Source organism: Vipera berus (genome assembly GCF_964194415.1).
Source record: "Vipera berus genome assembly, chromosome: 6".
Taxonomy (NCBI): Eukaryota; Metazoa; Chordata; class Lepidosauria; order Squamata; family Viperidae; genus Vipera; species Vipera berus.
The window spans coordinates 69,884,358-69,909,261 of NC_138208.1; the positions used below are offsets into that span (position 1 = coordinate 69,884,358).

The 24,904-nt window shown below is 39.8% G+C and overlaps 1 protein-coding gene across 1 annotated transcript in view; it reads left to right on the plus strand.

The window, feature by feature from the left end:
* Nucleotides 1-214: 214 nt before the first annotated feature.
* PAH (phenylalanine hydroxylase) overlaps nt 215-24,904 on the plus strand; it is a 42,470-nt gene continuing 17,780 nt past the window's right edge. Inside the window, exons 1-3 of the mRNA XM_081330262.1 lie at nt 215-390; nt 3,075-3,182; nt 18,371-18,554. Of these exons, the coding sequence (XP_081186388.1) occupies nt 370-390; nt 3,075-3,182; nt 18,371-18,554 (313 nt within the window). The 5' untranslated portion in view covers nt 215-369. The remainder of the gene's footprint in view (nt 391-3,074; nt 3,183-18,370; nt 18,555-24,904) is intronic.

Sequence of the window (24,904 nt, forward strand, 5' to 3'; positions counted from 1 at the left end):
TGCACAATGCAAACCATAAGAAGACAAGAAATAATTCATGCTGTCATCCAAACAGAAAGCACATGTAGAAGAACAAAAGAGCCCATTTTTGGTTTTTTGCAACTCATGGCCAAACCGTGATGCCTTTAGAGTTGAAGGGGGTGGTGTAGAGGGTGTGTGAAGAAACCCCCCCCTTTGTCCAAACTCTGCCAAAGAATTGAGATCAAAAGAGGGGTTGAGCCTTCAGTAGTAAACTCAGCTTTAAATATGTGTGTTCATAGTTTGCAGAAGATCCTGCAAACACTGTAAAATCGCTCATATCTTCAAGTTCTAGGAAAAATACTGTTCATTAGTGCTTGGGGGAAAAAAAAACCCTAAAAGGCCAGCAACATGAATGGAGATCTTTTCCAAGTAAGTCCATTATATTATGAAGTTATTTAAATGTTATAAATAAACACTAATGTGTATTTTTTAAAGAATGCATGATGTTGCAGTGACTAGTTATGCAACTTTCAATTCTATGCCTTCAAAAGCAAGGTAAAAAGTTATAGGCTAATATGTCATTATCTTTCTATTCCTACATATGCTTTTATTTTTTATTTCATTTCTTTATTTTATTTTATTTTATTTTCATTTTATTTTAATTGTTCTGGAACAGAGGAAAGGGGAATCAATTTGCAGGCAAAACAATTTTTCCACATAGATTTTCCTATGAATAATTTGTATTATGATAAATATATGTTTACTTCAGCAACTGTGGAGAAAGTTAGGGATTTATGAGAATGTTTCCCACAACAAATAAATAAGTTATATAAATGTATGTTAAGTCTAACCTACAGAGTTTCTATACATTGAGATTTAAAATATATGTTCATGTTAAGAAACTGCAGTTAAACACTAACCACACTAACTGCATAATATATCATGCAGCCTTCTTAGAATCTGGGGATGGGTCCTGGTGAATGATATTTTTGATGAATTACGTGACAGATAGAAATATTTATCGTATGCTAACCATGGACACCAAAACATATCTACAATTAGAAACCCCAGATCCTTGAATTTGTGAGGAAAGGAATTTGGAGGAAAGAAAATAATGTCATCCAATTTCTTTATGGCAATGTTTCGTTTCTTTCCCCAGTATAAGCAAGTATTCACAAATGTATTTGTTTATCACCAATAGCTAAACATATCTAAAATCTGGTGAATGCCGGCCTCAGTGTAATATGAAAGTTAGAACACTAAGTGATTATATCAAGTTGTTTTCAACTCTTAATGAATCCACAAATTTTTCCATGACAATTTATCTCTAACTTGGTCTTTCAGGTCTTCCAAAGGTGCACTGATCACTACTGTAACAGCCTAATCACATTGCTACTGGCCACCTTCTTTTCTTTCTTTCCGTCTTTCCTAGCATTCCAACATTTTCCAAAAACTTAGATCTTTGCATACTGTGTCCAGAATAGAATAATTTCAGCCTAGGTAATCTGTGTCTCAAGTAAGAACTCTGGGTTGAATTGTTTGACGATTCATTTGTTTTCTTGGGTGCACCCACAATATTCTCAAGAATATTCTTCAACAGCAAGTTTGAAGGCTTCAGTAGTCTTCCTACTGTCCTTCAAATTCAACTTTTGTTTTCATAATGTATCACAGGGAATACTGTAGCATGCATAATTCTGGTCTTTGGAGTTATAAGCTAGATCAAGGTTTATCTAACAGTTGGATGCGTTTGAAAGCAGAGAAACCTGAAGGTGCTTCAGTCTCTTCCTATGTACCTAGACTATGGAAACAAATAGCAGATTTACTTGTCAGTTGCATTGAACTGTCCCTATTTCAGAGGCTTCCTTCAGCTCGGATAGTCTCTGAACTGAAATATTTAATATTAACGGACTTTTAGCTGCTGTTGTTTCTTATTCTTCAAACAGTTTAGTAGTTCCATGGCTTTTGTGGATGGGACGCTATCACTTTGCTCTGGCTTCTTTTAAAAAAGCTGTTTTTCCATATTAAGTAAAGTGGAACTAAACAAATACCACAGTGAAATCCACTAATGAATTCCTGATTTTCCAAGAATAAAAATAAAGGATGTACAAAACATCAAATGTGCCCTGCTGGGATAAACGTAGTAACTCTGGACTTGTTCAAAATTTTCCTCATAAGAGGGTATAACCCTCCCTCCTCCCAGTCTTTGGATGTGCTTAATTTCTTCACAATTCCTTAATTGTGAAGATTGCTTGTAGCAATGAAGCAATAAAGAACTTTATTTTTGTGTCAAGATATTTTTCTCACCTTAGTCCTAGAATATATCAACTGTGCAATTTGCTCTCCAACATGAAGAGTTTAACCAAAATGGTTTGAGCTGATTTTTTTTTCCTTTTTGTAACAAACATTTACTGAAAACAGACATTTCTGTTTACCAAGAGCCACTGAATAGTTCTAGCTGAACCTTTGTCTGACATTTAATAAGTACGCCTCATGAGCTTCATAGGCTTGATCTGGGCCAGTGGATTAATGCCAGAAATGATATGTGCTGGGAAAAGTATAGGATATTTAACAAGAAGTTCTCTTGTCTCAAGACTCAACACATGTAGCTTAAGAAAGTAGTGAGGAAGACTGGCAATACTAATAAAACAGAAGGAGGAGGTAGACATTAGATTTACTTTTTGTGCATTTTAAAAAAGCAAGCTTCTAATCATCACTGCTGTAAAAAACTTAGTTTGCCAAACCTAAGAACAGAGGGACATCTTACAAATGGAGTAATTCAACTTACCGCTTCACAACAACCTCCTTCCATTCCTGCGCAGTATATAGTCTGTGCAATTCAAATTTTATGAAGCTTGTGGCAGTAGAGGCTGCTCCCCCATCCGTAAGGAAACAAGCCAATGGCAAGAACTATCATTTTAAAGACATTTAACCTTTAAAAAACCTTTTTTTAATCAGTCTGCTTATATGTGAACTAAGGTGGATGCGAGTTATAAAAAAAACTTGGAAAAATAGAGTGTAAAACAGCTAGCCAGATTCCATTTTAGAACTTAGAGTAGATGCAGTTAGTTTCCAGACACCGAAGCCTTGTAATTAATTTCATATTTATTATATAGGAATCCAGGTACATTGAAGAGAACACTTCCCAGAAAGATGCAATCTCTCTGATTTTTTCCCTCAAAGAAGAAGTTGGAGCCTTGGCCAAAGTTCTTCGCATATTTGAGGTATGTATTTTGCAAAAGCAGTTGTAGGAAGAGAGATCCCACCAATGCTGCAAAATGACAATCCAGCCATCACAGATGTCATCTTCTTTGTGGACAATCTCAGATGACAATCTCAAAATTGTCACCTCCCAAACACTGGTTGTTACTCTTTTGTTTCTGTGCTCCTACAGTATTCTATGATATTGGCCGTTTGGCAAGGGAAAATAGTGAGGAATTGCAGAAAGCAACTCAAAATGAGCTGCATTTTATATTAACTGTTTACCAAAATCTGTTGTCCAATTTCATCAGCCATTCTTCACCTGCAAAAAATACTTGTATCTTTTTTTCCTAAAGAAATTTTGTCTAATTTCTTTAGGTTGGCATAGTGGTTCAGCGGTTATGACTCTGGGCTTATTGGCTAGAAAGCTGACAGTCTGGGTTCGAGACCTAAGCACAAAGCGACAGGGTGAGCTCCTGTTTTCACCTCAGCTCCTGTCAACTCCTGCATCCTGATGATGTTTTGGTTTAAACGTGTTAACCACATTCCTTTCTATTGCACTTAATAGAACTTTATGTCATTCTGCGGTCATAAAGTCTCATTGAACTGCTCATAGATGAAATGCAAACAAAACATTTCAAGGGTATCTTTCTCTTCACTATAGACTAAGAGCATCATACATTATGCTTAGTTCATATAATCCACCTTGAGAAGATTTGTTTAAAGAAATCTGCCCTCAATTTCAGGCGTAATATACAATTAATATAATTGCATTTATCATATTTGGAATCCTCTTAAATCTATCTCTTGATATGGCTATAGGAAACTACTTTAAAGTTATTTCTTAAATAGTTTATTTCCCTGCACATCTTTCCATAACTCTGAAAACTCCTTGGCTGTCCACATTTCCCAGTCTGGAAAAAAAATATTAAAAAAAGGAAACAATCCCACAACCTTAACATAAGGATTTTTCCTGTGATATCTTCCTTTGGGATTTAAGTCTGAGAAGCCAGAAATGATTTTACAATGAAAGAGGGAACATTAATATACACTTTTTAAATTCTATGTAAGTATCCCCAACTTCTTGAAAATTTCATTAAATGTTTTGGGTTGGGAGAATCAAAAACAGGTGTTTCTAATCAAACTGAAAGGGAACGATGATGGGAGGAACAGAAAAAGAAATTATGACAGGAACACTAGTTGTTTTTAATGTCAGATATATTTCCACACGTTCTGAATTATGCAGAAACATTCTATAGAGAGCATTGATGCTCTCTCCCTCCCCCTATGTAAGAGCCAAAAAGATAATAACAGTATGATAATAACTCTACTTGCTTTCTGGTAGCTACTTTCCCTTCGGAAATCCCAGGATTTGTGGTTTTCTTTCTTTCTTTCTTTCTTTCTTTCTTTCTTTCTTTCTTTCTTTCTTTCTTTCTTTCTTTCTTTCTTTCTTTCTTTCTTTCTTTCTTTCTTTCTTTCTTTCTTTCTTTCTTTCTTTCTTTCTTTCTTTCTTTCTTTCTTTCTTTCTGATCTAGTGTGGGTTTTTAATGCATTATATGTCTAGGAAAAAGTTATATTGAAAGACAAATTGTGTAATAAACAGAGTTCCATGGATTTTTTTTATTTAGGAAAATAACAATTGAGCTGCAAATGGAGAGGAAATACAGGGTGGTGAGAGACAGGTAGTTTTTTGTTTTTTTCTTTTCTTCCTGAAGCTTCTGTTTCATAACTGAAGAAAAAAAAAGCCCTAATGATTACCCGGATGAGATGTGTAAAACCTTTCCTTCTGTGTTCAATGACATCAGACTGGATTTTCAATCTGCATCTAACTCAAACTTTGCTCAAAAGATATACAAAATGTTTTGAGTCAGATGCATTGATTGAAAATTCCTCCCCTCCCCCAACGTACAGTATGTGGGATGGAAACAAGACATTTTACATAACAAAATGGCTCTGTTCAAGTCTTGAGATGTCATTTGGATCATGGGCAGGCAAAAGTTTGTAGCCGGAGGCTGCATTAAAATAAAATTTAAAAAAAGCCAACAGCCTGCTTGTGAGTTACACAGAGGGCACTGAGGTTAGACAATGATGTTACCAGAGGGTTTCTGTCAAAATTTTCACCCTTCTGATGAAACCCATCCCTTGAGGATTGATTTAAAATCAAATAGATGTATTAATCCTAGTAGTGTCAGATAACTACATTGCTGGGTATTTTAGCAAATAAATAAAAAGAAAGCAAAATTGTGTTGTACAGTCTGAGTTTCTGTGATCTGGTGTAGAGAGATTCTGAGGGTCCAAGCAAACAAAACCTGCATGTAGATCAGGTTCCTTACCGATTACTGATATATATAAAAAATTACTTATTGTTAGCAACAAAAACATTACAAACACTCCGTAGCAGTGTAAAGACTAATATACTTTGTTGATATGCTAATTGGCTTGTGGAATAGTAACTCAAGAAGCAGTATATGTTCTTGGTTTTTGTTTTTTCTCTCTGGAGGATGTTAATCAGATGGATTCACTTGACATTAACTTGAAAGGAGGTTGAAATGCTGTTCTTCAATCTGATGGAGAGCTTGGCTGCACTTCTTAGTTGTGTATAAGAGTGGAGAAACAATATTCCTTTAACCTCTTTCTCCTGAAGTGCCTCGGCCTCCGTAGACACATTGCCCTTCTCCTGTGGAGCTCTTGCGAAGCTGTGATGAGTGTGCAGCTCTGTTCTCCATTCATCTCATAGAATCAGCTTGACACATGAAATTCAGAGCTAGAGTACCTCCTAGATGACAAGCTAGCCTTGTCTAAAGATGTCTAGTGGTGGAGACAGGCATTGTCTGGGCTCAGCGGCAAAGCAGCTTGTTAGTATCTATATGTGAGGTCTTCAAGGAATATTAGGGTTATAGGCTAAACTGGGATTTTTAAAATTAAAAAAAAACCTTCCTGGAAGAAGGAAATGGCAAATTATTTCCCAATTGTTGCCAAGGTAACTAAATGTATGTCTCCATAAAATCAGCAAGAATCTAATTCAGCTTAAAGGAGACTTCAGCCTTTTAAAAAAAGAAGAGTTGATTATTCCCCTTCCAGAAAATTGTTTCACTTTTAAATATCTCTTAACATCAAGAGCAAATTCAGCAGTGTTCCTCCTTTAACATGTAGATCATTACAGTTAATCCTAACCTTTGGCTCAGCAAATATTTGTCCTCTTCTAGCTGACAGCCTGAATTTTGTAGGATACAAGTCCTTCTCAGTACAGTATTATATTACAATATAGTACTCTGTTATATTTAATTGTTCTCTATTCTGTAATAGATTTTCTTGCTTCCTGCCTGTCATATTGAATAACCATTTAATTAATTTGGGCCAAATGAGAGACTGTCAAGAAATTATTATGGGCATTAGGAAAAAAAAAGATAGTCCTATGTCTCGGTGGTATGATGTGGATCTAAATGTAAAACAGCCCCTGATTTAATACTAGGAAGCTGAAAAATTAAATCTGGGCTAAATGGACCCAAACATGTACTTTTGTGTAACTTTCTTTGCACTAATTATAAAGAGTTCATTTCATCATTTGTTGAATGTTATATATTTCAGCTTTTCTGAATCTGATACCCTTCCAATATTTTGGCCTTTCATTGTTTGTGCTGGCTAGGGATTATGGGAAATTGTAATCCAACATGTTTAAAGGCACCAGTTTGGGCTAACTGGCCAAGGGCATTCCATAGGCTTGAAAGGATGGCCTTCGATTTTTAAAGTAAAGTTTTACAGGTTAAACAGAATTTATTTATCCCTCATGTGACTCAACCCTATTTCATTTTACAGGAGTCAATAAGGAAAGCCCATTTGTTTTAGCTTCCATCCACAGAAGCTCATAGCAAAATAATAATTTTCCCACATCTGCCAGAGAAGGGACTCGATAGGTGGATAAAACTCAGTAGTTGGATAAAACTTCCGAATCTAAACATCTGGCTGATTGTATGATAAATCATAAGAATAAGGAAGGCCAATACAAGTTAAAGAACTGGTAGCTACGTATTTCACACTATTGTGTATATTATACATTTATATTAATACTATATTTATATACTACATGGCTCCCAGAGATTCTGGGTAATTTACATAAAAGTCATAGGCAATGCACAGGCTGCTTTGTATAAGTATGCATGTCTGTCTGTCTCTGTATGTGTATTCATAGCCTACTTGCCTCATATTAGTATTGCCAACTGATATCAACAGAAGTAAAAGTAAAGTTTCCCCATTCCAGTTGTTTCCAACTCTGGGAGGTGGTGGTGCTCATCTCCATTTGTTAGCCGAGGGAGCCAGTATTGTCCAAAGATGTTTCCTTGGTCATGTGGCCAGCATGACTATACACTGAGGGGCATGGAATACTATTATCTTCCCACCAAAATGGTACCTATTTATCAACTCACATTTGCATCCTTTCAGACTGCTAGGTGGGCAGGAGCTGGGGCAAGAAATGGGAACTTTTCAGCTAACAAGCTCAACATCTTTAACCACTGAGGTATTGCACTCCATGATGTCAACAAAATAAGTGTCAAATTATATACTATGTTTATTAGAAGAAAGCCATTATGTGGCATAGATTTAATTTAATTTAATTTAATGGAACAGGAATATTTAACTTGGAGAATGTTTTTCGACTTACTAGAAGATTGTGGGTTGGAAATTTCCACTAGTACCTTTTAGTTTTTCCCTCAGGATTTATGGAGAAGTTAGAGAAGGGAATTTTTTACAAGTAGCAGAATTATTTATGTACTTGTGTCACACATTCTCGCAATATCATGGGTAGAAATATTTATATTGAAATATTTTTACCTTGTGTTTTTTGTAAAAAGATTGAAATAACATTAAACTTTTTAAATTGTTTAACAAACAATAGCATGCCCACAAAACTGTAGCTTTAGAAATAATTAAGCCAGTGATGGTTAAAAATTATTTGCCTAAATCAGGCCTTTGAAAACCAAGATCTTTCCAAAAAAGAAAGTTTTTTTTAAGTAACTTTTGAAAATCTGTTACAGAAAGGTGGAAAGAAGGACTTAAGCAGACCCATTAAATTAAGAAACATTTAGTGAAATGTCCTAGACAATCACTTAAATATCAGCCAGCAGTGTGCTGCAGCTGCCAAAAAAGCCAACACAGTGCTAGGTTGCATTAACACAGGGATAGAATCAAGATCATGTGAAGTGTTAATACCACTTTACAATGGCTTGCTAAGGCCACGCTTGGAATACTGCATTCAGTTTTGGTCACCACGATGTAAAAAAGATGTTGAGACTCTAGAAAGGGTACAGAGAAGAGCAACAAAGATGATTAGGGGACTGAAGGCTAAAACATATAAAGAATGGTTGCTGGAATTGGGTATGTGTAGTTTAATAAAGAGAAGGACGAGGGGTGACATGATAGCAGTGTTCCAATATCTCAGGGATTGCCACAAAGAAGAGGGAGTCAAGCTATTCTCCAAAGCACCTGAAGGCAGGACAAGAAGCAATGGATGGAAACTAATCAAAGAGAGAAGCAACCTAGAACTAAGGAAAAATTTCCTGACGGTTAGAACAATTAATTAGTGGAACAACCTGCCTCCAGAATTTGTGAATGCTCCAACACTAGAAGTTTTTAAGAAGAGACTGGACGGCCATTTGTCTGAAATGGTATACAGTTTCCTGCCTGAGCAGGAGGTTGGACTAGATGACCTCCAAGACCCCTTCCAACATCATCATCATCATCATCATCATCATCATCATCATTACTATTATTGTCCCTCAGTTAATTTTAAATGCTGTCTTCATCCTGACATTTAAATCCTCAAGTAAAAGTAATTGCTTAGGCCATTGGCGGGGAGAAAGAACAGACAAAAGAGTGGAAAGAAAAAGTGAAGAAAAAAGGATAGCACCTCCCACTTTGGACCCAGCCAAAACCCATCACTTCCTAGATCAGGGGTAGGCAACCTTGGCTCAGAATTCCTGAGCCAGCATGGCTAAGCATGGAAACCTCTCCCTTTCCCCTCAGCATGGCTGGCTCAGGAATTCTGGGAGTTGAAGTCCACAAGTCATAAAAGAGCCAAGGTTGCCTATCCCTGTACTAGATTATTTGCATTCTCAACAGAAAATGCGAGTTCTTATTCTTGATATGGGATAAATGTTTTTAATTTAAGGCTTTGTCCAACATAGTTGCTTTTCCTCTGATATGTTTCCAAAAATGCAAAATGAGCCATTGATTCTGAAGGGGGTCTCTGTGGGACATCTTTTTTTGCACCTCTGTTATAAAAACATGCAGCAAGTTAGGGGTCATTTAAGAAAGATGGCTGCCCTTTCTTCCTTTCCAGGTTCATTACATAAGTATCAAAGCTGTAACTATCTGTCAGCATTTTGGATGAACTGAGCAATGTTTACTTTAGCTGAAATACTCATGTTTGCAGCATAATTTAGCAACAGAGGAAGTGATGATCATGTGCTGAGCTTTGTCATAGGGGAGTGATGTTTGTACATGAATTCAGAGCAACTCCAAGATCAAATGTGTTTGTTTGAAGCAGTTAAAAATTAACCATCTGTTCCTCTGCTATGAGAAATGCAAAAATATATGTACATTCAAACATAATGCAGAATTTTCCACAAGGGGAAAAAAAGGAATGGTTAGGATGTTTATTTAAAAAAAATAAAATTTAAAAAAGAAAGGTATTACATATCTGCTGAATTTACATACTCTAATATCAGAACAAATTTTTATAGTTCAGTTTAGTTAATATATCTGCATTTGAAAAAAAACAAATCTGATCCTTTTTTATACATGGGCATAAACATTATGAAATCAGCACAGACAATTTGATAAAATAATTTAACATTTATGCTTTTCCAGAACTTGATATTTATTGAATTCACAGGGGTAGGGGCTGAGAAACATAGTGGAAGAAAATATTATACCAACAAACAAAAGTAAATATATTTGTTTATCTTGCTGATCATCCACACTTTACCAGTAAGGATTGATATTGCAAATAAATTGGATACATCCCAAAGTCACCACTTGATTCCCTGATGAGAGAATAAAAAATTACAAAAATATATGAAAGTGAGAAATGCTGAGAGCTTGATACCAGCTGCACAAACTTTTCATGGCCTTTAAGGGGACCTAAATGTACAACATAAACTGATAAAACATATAAACAATGTAATATAAATTATTGGAAGTGATCATAAAATTCTATGTCCTTCCACACCATGACAGATGAATGGGTTTTTGGGATTGTGCTTGAAGCTCCTTCATTATTTTTTTCCTTTATGGGGAGAGTGAATAAGTGGGAAAATCTAGCGTGGAATCTAGGCTTAAAATTTCAAATCAACTGTCTTGCAGGGGCCTTGGTGCTCTGTGAGCTTGGTTGTTTTCTTGCAGACATTACATTATCAATCTGGGTAACATCATCAGTGGTAGTAGGGAGTGTGGTTTGCTCTCATTTTATATACTAGTGTCAGTGTTGATGGGAATGGTCTTGGTGATCCCTTGATCTGTTGTTTACTGTTAGCTAGTTTGTCTGATTGTTTTGAATGTCTGAGTATTACTGTTAGATTCTTTGTCTACTCAAACAAGCTAACAATAAACAGACCAATCAAGGAACCACTAAGATCACTCCCATCAACACTGGTAGGTTAAGCCACTAATATATAAAATGAGAGCAAACCGTACTCCATACTATCACTGATGTTGTTACGTAGTTTGGTAATGAAACATTTTCAAGATAACAACCAAGCTCAGAGAGTGCTAAGGACCCCGCAGTTCAGTCCTGAGCTATAAATATTCTCTTCTATAGAGACAACTATCGTTTAGTTGCTGGTCAAAATGAGAGATACTCATATGGCAATCCTAACACTGCACGCCCTCAGGGGTTCCCCACTCTCCTGGGTGCGACCCGCCTGCATCACATCCAATCTTGATGACGGGCCCAACCACTGGGCCTCTGAGAGATGGCCGGGCAGGGTCAGGGGCCTCCAGCATAAGCCCAACAAGAGGCCCCTGATTAAGTTCTTAGTTAAGTTTTTTGTGGGGTTAGGGAGGGGGGAGGGAGGAGACTATGGTTGCGCGGGAAAGGCACGCCTTCCAGCCACCATAACGCATGCCAGGCCCACGGCCGTTCGCGACGGCGTACAACGAGGACCAGTCGCCGATAACACCCAGTGGCGTACTGACAAACGTCCCATCCCTAGGATGGTGGGGAATGGCAGAAGGTGCACAGACAGAGGGCCGTATCGTCACCGGGAGTGTCATCTCCGCTCTGTACAGGCGGTGAGACGCTCCGACCCTCTGTTCTCCCCCGGAGGACCCGGGAGCAAAGGTGCGCACCCTCCCATGCTAAGGCTGGTCTACCTGAATGCAAGGTCCGCAGCTAACAAAGCTCACCTCATTCGTGACCTAGTGGAGAGTGAGCATGCGGACCTGGCCTGCATCACGGAAACCTGGCTGGGCCCAGAGGGGGGTGTTCCTCTGGTTGACCTCTGCCCGCCAGGTTTCCAGGTACTGCACCAGCCCCGGGCTCATGGGAGGGGCGGGGGAGTGGCAGTTATCATCAGGGAATCCCTTAGCCCGCGAGAGACCACCGTCCCTCAGATGGTCGGGTGTGAGTCTCTCCTACTGAGATTCGGCCCAGGGGCGCAGTTGGGTCTGCTGCTGGCGTACCTACCACCTAATCGTGCAGCGGCGGCCCTACCCGAGCTACTCGATGTCCTCTCAGGGTTGGTGGTTGAATTACCAAGACTCATGGTCTTGGGCGACTTTAATCTACCGTCCCTGGGAGGATCGTCCGAACTGGCTCGGGAGTTCATGGCTTCCATGACGGCCATGGACCTGTTGCAAATAATTTCTGGGCCGACTCATGAGAGAGGCCACAACCCAGACTTGGTGTTCTTGTCTGGACGGTGGCGTGATGATGTCGGTGGGGGTGCCACAACTATTACGCCCCTGTCATGGACCGATCACCACCTCCTGCGGCTAGACTTCCCCCTTGCCACCCCCCACCGTGGGTGCACGGTGCCAGTCAGATGGTACCGCCCTAGGCGCCTAATGGACCCTGATAAGTTCCAGGCAGCGCTTAGGGACTCGCTTGCACCCCCTGCTCACAGCTCGGCGGAAGCCTTAGTGGAAGCCTGGGAAAAGGCAGCCACGGAGGCTCTGGACCGAGTTGTACCCTTGCGGCCTCTGACCCGGCGCAGATCCCAGCGAGCCCCATGGTTCACCGAGGAGCTCCGGGAGATGAAGCGTCGGAGACGGGGCCTAGAGAGCCGTTGGAGGTCCAGTCGATCCGAATCCGACCGATTGCGACTAAGAATCCTCACCAGGTCTTATCTCGCTGCGATAAGGGTGGCAAAATCCAACTACTTTTCCACCCTCATCGCGTCCGCAGATAATCGCCCGGCTGCCTTGTTCAGGGTGACTCGCTCCCTATTAAACCAAGAGGTGAGGGAGGAACCCTTGCAGGGTCGAGCCGAGGAATTTGGTCAATATCTGCTGGATAAAATCGCTCGGATTCGAACTGGTCTGGACTCCAACTGGGCTGAGATGGAAGAACAAGACATGGACAGTCTTGTCGACGTCATCTGGGAAGAATTTGATCCTGTAACTCCTAAGGAAGTGGACAGGATTATGAGAAGGTTGAGCTCCTCCACATGCTTACTGGACCCGTGCCCTTCCTGGCTGGCCTATGCAGCTCGAGAGGCGACACGAGGCTGGTTCCTTGCGGTCATCTCTGCTTCTCTGAGTGAGGGTCACTTCCCCACCGCCTTGAAGGAGGCGGTGGTGAGACCTCTCCTCAAGAAGCCCACCTTGGACCCATCCTCTTTGAATAACTTTCGTCCAGTCTCCAATCTTCGCTTCCTTGCGAAGGTTGTTGAGAGCGTGGTGGCGCACCAACTTCCTCAGATCCTGGATGAAGCGGTTTATCTAGACCCGTACCAATCGGGTTTCAGGCCGGGCTACAGCATGGAGACGGCATTGGTCGCTCTGATGAATGATCTCTGGAGAGCCCGGGACAGGGGCCATTCCTCTGTCCTAGTCTTATTAGACCTCTCGGCGGCTTTCGATACCATCGACCATGGTATCTTGCTGCGACGCCTCAGGGGACTGGGAGTGGGAGGCACGGTTCTGCGTTGGTTCTCCTCCTTTCTCCAGGGTCGCTCGCAGTCGGTGCTGACAGGGGACAGAGGTCGACCCCGAGGCCTCTCGCTTGCGGAGTCCCTCAGGGGTCGGTCCTCTCGCCTCTCCTGTTCAACATCTACATGAAACCGCTGGGTGAGATCATTCGCAGTTTTGGAGTAGGGTACCATCAGTATGCTGATGACACCCAGCTTTTTATCTCAACTCCTAACAATATCAGTGATGCCCTAGACGTGATGTCCCACTGCCTGAAAGCGGTCTGGGAATGGATGGGGAGAAACAGGCTTCAACTGAACCCGGACAAGACTGAATGGCTGTACGTACCGGCAAGCCAGGAGATTCAGAACGTCCCACTGCTTAACATTGGGGACAAGTTACTTCCCCCTGTTGATAGGGCCCGCAACCTGGGTGTCCTCCTAGACTCGCAGCTCTCCCTGGAAGACCACATTGGAGCTGTGACCAAGGGGGCCTTCTCCCGGGTTCGACTAGTTCGCCAACTACGGCCTTATCTGGACCTGGATTCCTTACGTACAGTCACCCATGCCCTTGTGACATCTCGCCTAGACTATTGTAACGCTCTCTACATGGGGCTGCCCTTGAGATCCACTCGGAAGCTTCAACTGGTGCAAAGTGCGGCGGCACGGACACTCTTGGGAGCCTCCCGATACTCCCATATCACACCTCTCCTCCGTGCGCTGCACTGGCTTCCGGTTGCCTTCCGTGTGAAGTTCAAGGTGCTAACAATGACATTCAAAGCCCTACATGGCATGGGTCCGGACTACCTACGGGAGCACCTTCTGCCGATGTCAGCACCCCACCGTCCTGTGCGCTCCCACAGAGAGGGCCTCCTCAGGGTGCCACCGCTCAAGGAATGTTGGCTGGTGGCCCCCAGGGGGAGGGCATTCTCAGTGGGTGCGCCAGCCCTCTGGAACACCTTACCAACCGAAATCCGGATGGCCCCTGACCTCCGTACCTTCCGTCGCGACTTAAAAACTTTCCTGTTCCAGCAGGCTGGCCTGGCATGATAACGTTAATTGGGGTCCCAGTTTGTGTTCATTAGTGTTTCTTATTATTTTATTGTTCGGTCTGTATACCTTCCTTCCTCTGTACACCGCCCCGAGTCCCTCGGGAGAAGGGCGGTTTATAAAAACTAATAAATAAATAAATAAATAAACTTTGTTGTCACATAAAAGCATAAAAAAATAAAGATAGGAAGATAGGAAGCTGACTGCTTTGTCCATCCCCTGAAGCTTTGCACCGGCATGCCACAGGGCTGTGTGCTTAGCCCCTACCTGTACTCTCTATACACTTATGATTGTGTATCATCTGACCCATCCACTGTGATAATCAAGTTCGCAGATGATACAACTGTGGTGGGTCTTATTACAGGTGGGGATGAGACAGCATATAGGGCGGAGGTACAAAAACTATCCATATGGTGTAGTAACAACAACTTGCACCTAAACATCGCCAAGACGAAAGAGATGGTGTTAGACTTCCGGAGAAAAAAGGAGGAACCTGCCCCACTTCACATCGGAGAGAACTGTGTAGAGAGAGTTTCCTCCTTTAAATTTCTGGGAGTCTACCTCTGTGAAGATCTGACCTGGAAAGTTAACACAACCCAGGTGGCTAGAAAGGCCCAACAGAGGCTTCACTTTCTTAGGGTCTTGCGGAAGAACAGGGTAGAACAACAGCTAATGACCCTCTTTTACCGGTCTACTATAGAGAGCGTCCTCTCGTATGGTATTGTGGTTTGGTATGCTGGTCTGACAGCCGCGGATAGGAAAGTATTACAGAGGGTAGTGAGCACAGCACAAGACATTGTGGGCTGTTCCCTGACACCACTGGATGACATCGCCAGGGCTCGTTGCCTTGGAAGAGTGAGGAAGATTCTCAGGGATGACTCACACCCTGGACAGTATCTCTTTACTCTCCTACAATCCGGTAGGAGATATAGAGGTATAGCCAGCTGTACCAACAGGCTGAAGAACAGCTTTTATCCATGGGCTGTTAGGCTTTTAAATGGGACATAATCTTATGCAGAATTGACTTGGGAGGCCGGTGTGTGGTGGTGTTGGTTCACATGGTGTGGTAGGATGGAGGGTTTGTTGTCACTGTATGTTGGGGGAGAGAGCACGGGGGGAGGCTCAGCTAATCTCAATGTACACATGTTGTACTTTGACAATAAAGGTTTATTATTAAATAGATCCTTGATCCACAGTGCTCTGTAATGCAGATAGTTGACTGGTTGATGCTTTCAGGAGTTTTTTCTCTCCATCTGGCTCCTTTAAAAAAATGAAAGGATCTGGCTATCTATTTATATTTCCCACAATTCCTTTGAATTTCATAAATTTGATAAACCTTTCCCATCTGATCCACCACACAACTAAAGAAACCACAGATGCAGCTGGTAGGAATTGTGTTGTGTTGTTCCTGCAGCCTGTCTTCGGATTATATGACTAGGTAAGTATATATTTCAAGATGCAGGCTTGTTCCCTAGTATGTCTTTCATAATAATCAAGCATGTATCTGTTATGCTGTATAGAATTAGAGGGATTAATCGCTTGTCATCTTCCAGGACCCCTTGATTATTGGCTTCTACCAATTATGTAAAAAATGGTGGATACAGCAACCTTTGTCTAGCTCAAAAGGGCAATGGAAGAAGACTAGAGATGAAGATAAAATTTCACATTTCCATCTAGTGTTCTCTGTTCATTAATTTCATGAAATACCACAACTTCTTGAAAGAAAGAATCTTGCTATTTCACTATAAATCCCAAATCTTAATTCCAATGATGGAATTATTGGAATTATAGTAAACTGGAATTATAATTAAACATAATATTCCTGCTTAGAGCCAACTGTAGCATTCTTGCTTAGAGCAGACTGTGAGTTTTAGGGTCTGGTCTTGATCATAATAAATCTTACATGGAGTAATTTAAACTTCACCCTTCCCTAGCTCTGGAGCCCTCTAATGATTTGTGAGCACCTAATTAAATAGCAAATACAAAGCATTGTCTGTGACCAGTGCAGATCTTTAGAGAGCTAAAACAACTTGACCTCAGGGCTCAGCTTGGTTAATAGAGGTCTCTGCATGGAGGCCATCCCTGTTAGGACGATCTCTTTCCTGTGCCAGGGGATTTGAATGCACTTCTGACCTTTTCAACTTGTTGTGTTGGTATCTGGCCAAACAGTTTAGCCCATCTTTGGTGCTCATTACTTAAAACTTCAGAAAAAACAGATCCAATAGTGTACATTGTTTCTGAGCAGATGGTCCTTTTGAATTTCTCTCTCTGCCTGTAATACCCTGCTCTTGAATATATTAAATATTCAGCTCTGGAAAAAAAATAACCACCTTGCTATATTGGTGTTGTTATGTATTTGTGATATTTAAAACCACACATCACTAATAGCTCGATTCATTTTTGTAGCTGTCTTTCAAATAGACATTTTTCATGATCACAACTATATAACTGCTAAGCTTGTAAGCCACCCTGAGTCTTCGGAGAAGGGCGGGATATAAATGGAATTAAAATAAATAAATATAAATATAAAAAAAGAAAAAGTAACTTTGGCATGGAGTGAGTATATAGTCCTTGGGTCTACCTTCTTTGAGAACTATCAGACCTGCCCCACCTGATCTTTAATATTGTTAGTTTCTTTTAATTAAAAATAAATCAATGAGAGACTGCAATGACACATCCCTGCCATCATATATGTGACAAGACTGTTTCTTAAATCAGCTATTGAAATGGAGGTACTTGCCATCTTTCATATAGCACAAGAGGGTTGGAACTATTCCTGGTTTACTGGGATAGTAATATGTCATGTATCTATGTCACGTTTGAGCCTTCTACTGTATTACCTGGAACGATCTGAGTGTAGGCATTTGGTGAGTCTCCATACAGTATTCATTTTGGGAGGTTGTTATCTGGCCTTCTGATGCCCCCAATGGATAACAGTAAGGGTTCTAACTGTAAGTAAACTTTCCTCAAAAATACTTCATAGGAGAACATAAAATGATACACCTGAAGCAACAGCCTATTTCCCAGTGGCCAATGAGATGCTCACAACAAGCACCTGACAGAAGATGGAGACAGTAGTTATCTTGTATTGATGTTCCCTAGCAATTGCTATTGAGAATCAAGATATCTGTGAGCTGAATGGTACCAAATAGCCATTGAGATTAATGACCACTGATCTAATACCGTGTTTCCCTGAAAATAAGACCGGGTCTTACTTTTTTTTTTTGGCTTCCAAAAGAGGCACCAGGTCTTATTTTCGGGGGATGTCTTACCTTTGGCATCAACAGCCCAGCCCAACAGGTCCACTTCTGGGGCCAAAGGAGCAGCTTCACTTTGCAGATGAATTCCAGCTTGCATTTTGCAGTCAGGCCTTTCCAGAAGGCCTAGGTAGCCGAGTACCAAGCTATGGATTCAATCCATAGCTTGGCCCTCGGCTGCAGAGGTCTTGCAGAACCGAGCTATGGATTGAATCCATGGCTCAGTTCTTGGCTGCAGAGGCCTTCCAGAAAGGCCTCTGACTACGAAAAGCAGGCCTGACTGTAGAAGATGCTGCAGAAGAAGTGGGCCAGCAAGGAGAGGCCTGGCTGTAGATCTACCCACCCCACCCCCGCCCTAGCTTGATTTTTAAGTATGTGCCTTGCCCAAAAACTAGGGCTTATTTTTGGAGTAGGGCTTATATTAGGCCCACCCCCAAAAATCAAACTAGGGCTTATTTATGGGGTAGGTCATAACTTTTGGGGAAACAGGGTAGTTGGCAATGAAGAAAGGTAGGACATTCATGATATTCAGGTCTTATGGAGGTATCAACTTAATCTTTATTATAATAGCATGTACATGGCTATAATCTTGTATAACAATTACCAATTTCTTTTCTGTGGAGCTCAGAAATACACATTTTTATTTTAAAAAATAGCTAGAATACTTTATAAACAAACAAAGATTCTTACACACTATTCTGCACAGACCACAGAAAACACATTGTCAGATACTTTCTAGGCCACCTGCAAAAAAAAAATTGTTTCATTGTCTTCTAGGAAAAGGGGATAAACTTGACTCACATAGAATCTAGACCTTCCCGGCTGAATAAAGATGAATATGAATTTTTCATTAATTTGGAGAGCAAGAATATTTCTGCCCTTCCAGATATCATCAAGACCTTGAGAGAAGACATCAGAGCAAATGTTCATGAACTTTCACGTGAAAAGAAGAAAGATGCAGGTAAGAAAAAAAGGTTTCAGCCTAACAAATTTTTGTAAAAGGGAGCTTTTGCTGTTTTTACCAAGGGATGTTCAAGAATTTCAGTTGGCTTGCATTTGTAAGGTCTGCCAGCCTGATTCACATTTTTCAAACAAAGAAATGATGAAGGACACATTTTTGCTTTTAATCTTTTATGATACTCCTTTGTGATATCCTGAAATGTGCATACTGCATATAAATATAAGTTAAAAGGCATATTAGGCTTGAGTTATTTAGAAAAATGTTTTAGTTATTAAAATATATTAACAATGATTACATTCTGTCCTTCTGATACAGAAACCAGATAAAACAGATTCATGAATGACTGCAAGAAAGACTGACATAGCCTCAAACTAGGTCAATTGGTCCTGAGTGTTATCTCCAATTATACTTAATTTTTTATTGGCCTGGCTACTGGCTATTATTTTATCTTAGTTATTTTATCTGGACAACTTATTTCATGCCATATTCATAAGATAACATAAAAATTCAAAGATTTCTATGACTTCTTAATTCTAATAGGCATAAGTCAAAGAATTAGAACCAGACCTACATTCATGCACATACTTATTTATCTATGACTTACCTGTATTCACTATATAGAATCTAGAAGAAAATACGGTCAGAGGAACTTACATGTTTAGTAAACATTTGTTTCATGTACGTTCATCGAAATCTTCTGATCATGGTTTCTTCAGATGGCAGGTGTGATCCTAATAGGATTTCAGAAAAGGTTCGTTTAAAATGCTTTAGGTCTGCTGTGTCTTTTTCCTTCCTGGGAACAACATGAAAGGGGAATAATATCTTCTTGAAATGAATCCTGATAATCTTCTTATCCTTTCTTTTGTGTCCTACCCATGACATTGTAAAAGGAAAAAAGGAAAGGAACATGACAGGCAAAATGTTATGGCTTGTCAGGGAGCCACAATAACTTAAAATTGAAAGTTTAATTACTTTTGGAGGCTAAAGGAATATCTTGATTCTTCCCTCTTTATCATAATTCTGCCATAAAGAATAGGGAAGAAAAGAAATAAGGGGGAAGGTTCTACTTGGAGGCAATTATATATACTACTCATCTTAGTAAGATCCATTGAAACAAATTAGTTGTATTTTCAAATAAATCTGGTTAAGATGGATTATTGTGGGCTAATTGATATAATGATTTTTTTTAAACCGGGATATGCTACCCATATCCCATGGGATATATGATCCACTTTTCTGCAGCCCTTGAACTCACAATGGCACAATCTGCCCAACTATTGAGTTTTATTTATTTGTTGATTTTATAGATTATCCTGACCTATTGGGTGGGTTTGTCAGATACATGGTTGCACTTTTTGAAATCCCCGTGTCCCCCCCCACACATATAGAAAAATAGATGCATTATGCCTCCGATTTTATGGAACTGTCCTATGAAGTCTGAAAAAGTAAAAAAAAGGCAAAAAGTATTCCAACCCCATATGCTCCATCCTTAGGTCACTTGTAGGCCTTGGAGGTTAGGATTAGTATTTAAGAAATACTAACAAATGTGTGTGTATACATAGACAGATCATCACCAGATTACACAGAAGTCTAAAGCCCTGATTTAATACATGGTAATGTTACAGTCAAAGCTGAACTGTATACAAATAATATATTTTAAAAGGTGCAGTGGGTTGACAGTCCAGAAGGAATATTTTTCTGTTTCTAAGCCTTGTGTACCACTAACAAAAAACTTCAAATCCACAGAGTAAGACCATTCAAATGATTTGCTTATAGCCAGCTTCATCAATATATTTCCAGATGACCAATATGTTTCCAGATCTAAAGATCTGTTGTATATATAGGTGTCTGTAAACACACTCTACTAGATTTGTACATCTTTCTCTCCCCCCCCCCCCCGTGGTCTACATTCATAAATGTATAATCAGAAACTAAATTAAAAGAAAAAGCACATATTTGTGGAACTGGTATGATTGATAAAGAGAAGGAACGAAAGAGATTTTTTTAAAAAATAAAAGCATGCAATAAGCACACACACATACCAGTAAATAGGAGTGGATAACTATCCAGGTCTGAACTACTTTAGCTTCTGAATAGCTGGGCAGATGGTGAGATACGTACAGTCTTGATGACAAATTAATAGTGATGGATAGGGTATCCTGCCCATCACTAAGAGCAGGATCATTAATCTTAGGAATATCATAGAGCAGTTAAGGTTTGTTTGTGATACATTTTCCTCAATCACACAGCAGGGAAGGCTTTCCCACCCACCCTGCTTTTAAGAGAACCATTTGTTTGTATACCAGAAGACTCTAGTATAAGTCTCTAGAGTTTATATCTCTGTTATGATCAGAATTCTTATACCCACATTTAACATTGGAGTTGAGACTTAGATTCACCCTCTGGCTGAGTTTGTGTAACACTCTGCAGTGAGATTGAGATAGACCTGAGTGGATAGTCCTTCCATGTGCTGTAAGAATTTAGCTATTAACAGCAGAAAGGAGACTTACTGTAGTACAAAACAAAGCCCCAACCTCAAATATGAATTGCCCCATCTAATAGTTTTTTGATGTTAAACAAGCTTCGGGCTCTGCAAAACCCCAAAGGCAGTTTTAGAAAATTAAAATGATAAAAAGACTGAAAAAAGTCAGAAGAAAGCTGTGCATCAGACAGACCCTTCTACATTAAAGGGGATATTTATTTATTTACATTTATTATAGTTACCCTCTGATGAAAAGGACTTTTGTGGTTTGCCAGGTTAACCACATTTTGTTGCAACAGTGCCCATAATAACTTCTCAAAATCCTAAATTTGGCAACTGGCCCCAAAAGCTTCAGAATATCTATAATGAATTATGGTTTTGATCACAGGGTTCTGGGGTAATTGTATAGTTGATAATCGAACTGCACTAAAGGTTCAAATGAATTGTCATGAAGACACAATGTAGTGCTTTCAATATGCTTAGATTCCTTGGAGTCCTGAGCGAAATAATTAAATATGATTCAGTTTCAGTGAGAAAACAGAAATAATTTATTGCAGTTTGGAGACAAGTTGGAAGCTGAGGGTCTGTAGAAGCCTTGTTAGCTTGGGGCCCTGGGGCTGGCCAGAACAGTTGGCCATGTTTAAAGAAGGCTCCAACCTGAGCTGAAAATGGCAATAAATATTGAAGTCCTGTCATTGACCCCCTCCCCCAAATGGGCAAAGTTCTGGAGATTCTCTGAATCTCTTTGGTTTCCTTGCTCTCATATAAATAGCTGATTAGCATCCCATTAAGCATCTGACCTCTAGCAAATTGGTCACCACTTGGGTGTCCACAGCAGGACCATAAAATGCTGCTATTCCTCCTGCATACAAATCAATATTTATTACTAAACAACTTGCGTGGGCCCTACAGAGGTCCATGGAGTGTCAATGTTGCAACTGCTTGTGCTGGCCATTCATTAACAACCTCAGAAAAAATATATATCCCAGCATGTTCTAAAATGTTCTATTTTTAAAGTAGTCCTTCACATGTTTATATGAGATGAAATAATATAACTTAATTTGGGGGTAGTTCTGAATCTCTCTCTCTCTCTCTCTCTCTCTCTCTCTCTCTCTCTCTCTCTCTCTCTCTCTCTCTCTCTCTCTCTCTCTCTCTCTCTTTTATATAATATACTTTCAAGTTAGAATCAGAATAATAAAGCTAATAAAGCTACGAAAATAAACAAAAGCTACAGTGGAGGTGACACTATTCCAGTGAAAGGTCAAACTTGTATTAAAATACCATTATAAAATGCTAAACATGTAAGGGGGGGGAGTTGTATGTCCTAGGTTCCGTCTTAGGCCCAGTACTCTTCAACATCTTCCTAAATGACTTAGATGAGGGAATTAAAGAGGAACTCATCAAATTTGCAGGTTATACCAAATTGGTAGGAGTAACCAACACCCCAGAAGACAAACTCAGGATCCAGAAAGATCTAGACAAACTTGAACAATGGGCCCTATCCAACAAAATGAGTTTCAATGTGGAGAAAATCAGTTTTACATTTAGGCAGGAAAAATCAAAGGTACAAGTACAGATTGGGCATGACCTGGCTTAAAAACAGTAACTGTCAGAGGGACTGTGGAGTCCTAGTGGACGATCACTTAACCATGAGCCAGCAGTGTGTAACAGCAACCAAAAAAGATAATAGTATTCCAGTATCTGAGGGGCTGTCACAAGGAAGAGGGAAGGAAGAGAAGCAATGACTAGACACCGATCAAAGGGAGAAGCAACCTGGAATTAAAGAGAAACTTCCTGACAGCGAGGACAATCAACCAGTGGAACAGCTTGCCTCCAGAAATCCTGGGCGCTCCATCATTGGAGATTTTTAAGAAGAGACTAGAGTCTGAGATGGTATAGATTCTATTCTATTCTATTCTATTCTATTCTATTCTATTCTATTCTATTCTATTCTATTCTATTCTATTCTATTCTATTCTATTCTATTCTATTCTATTCTATTCTATTCTATCTAATGCATAGGAATGTTTGGAAAGGTCTAAATAAGGATATTTGTAAGGTACATGCAACCCACTTTTTGCACATCGGTTCTGATTGGAGAAGCTCCTGAAGGATTAGAGCATCATTACCAGCCTTGAGGTCTAAAAGCTAGTGCCTTTAAATTAGAGTTATTGGGAAATAAACAACAAAGCACAATACTGTGCTCGCTGTTATGGGCTTTCCACAGGCACTTTTTTGTCTATTGTAGGAAGCAACGCTGCTGCTTGGAGTCATTTGGTCTGACTAACCAGACTGCTTTTTATTGAGAGAACCATGCCAGTGATATCTGCAAGGGTAGCAAAGTTTTGAATATTCTTTATTCTCAATAGGACTCTGAACTTTATTCAACTTTAAATTTAATGTGTTAAGCAAAACAAAGGAATTTAAAACTTTCTGAAAATTCCCTTTAACTTCTTTTGGAGGAATCTAGCCTCTTCTTATAACTTGTGCCTCTTCCTAGGATACATAAATTTAAGCAGCTCTTTCCCCCTCAAAGTCCCAAAGAAGGTCCTTAGTCAACAAGTTGGTTACTTATATGAATATGATGCTACTATGTCACTATTAATTACAACATGCCAAGCAATGTGAGTAGGATTGCAAGAATGCAATAAGTAAAAGAGAAATTTTAAGATGAAAGGAAGTTTTTTGATCTGTAGAATTTGAGTCAAGAAATTAGCTCTCAAGGTCCTGAACGGCTCAAGTTATGTAACTGTGGGTCTTAGAAGCATTCAGTTTCATAAGAGAAACCTCAGTATTTGAGAGTGTTACTGTGCCTGAGGATCATAACAGGCATGGATCCAACTGGGTGTCTTGCTTCAATTATTTTGTTAAAAATCTTCAGGGCACAATTGTTTCTCCGAAGAGTTTGGATTTCCGTTAAAAAGAGATTTCCATGCACAAAGAGCCTTGGTGGAGCAGTGGGCTAATGCCTCCTTAAGTAACACCAGCTGCCTGCAATTAGTGCAGGTTCGAATCCCACCAAGCTCAAGGTTGACTCAGCTTTCCATCCTTCCGAGGTAGGTAAAATGAGGACCCAGATTGTTGGGGGCAATAAGCTGACTTTGTAATAATGCCGCTTGGGGCGGGGCGAAAGCCCTAATAAGCAGGCATATACATAGAATGAAGGCTATTGCTAAGCACATTGATTTGTGCTTCTTAGATTGTAAGCCGCCCTGAGTCTTCGGAGAAGGGCGGGATATAAATGGGATTAATATATATATATATATGCTCAAAGCTATAATATTTGCTACTGCTGCCATCAAGTGGCTCAAAAAACCAAAACAAAACCCAGTAGTTTTTATTTAAATCCTGACTAAGCTTCATAAGAAAGTCCTCATTTCTGCAAATCAAAAGAAATAAAATAGACCAATGTGAAAAATGAACACAGCTCAGAGACGATAATGGAGATGTTTTATGTTCCTCCCTAAGATCCTGGTTCAGTAATCACACCAAATATTCAAAGCACAACACAAAATGGATATTATATATGCAACATAGACTGTTGTTCACTTTAATATTCTGTAGTGTAGATGGAATACAACTAAAGTTTTGGAGAGATGTGAATAGAATTGAAAATAAGAAAATGAAAAACTGGGAAAAAATGGAAATGGAAAATATGGATACAAGTCTATCAAGAGGTCATTGCCAAGGAGAAAAAATGGATGCATTTCAATATATATTAATCTTTTTTAGTGGTCCAATCAGTAAGAGTTCTATGCTCACACCTTTCTTTTACACCAATCATTTTATTGGTTTGTTTATATTCTTGCTTCTTGCAGAATATAAACTGGAAAAACAGTGGCTTAGAAAATGGCCTCCAATATATTCA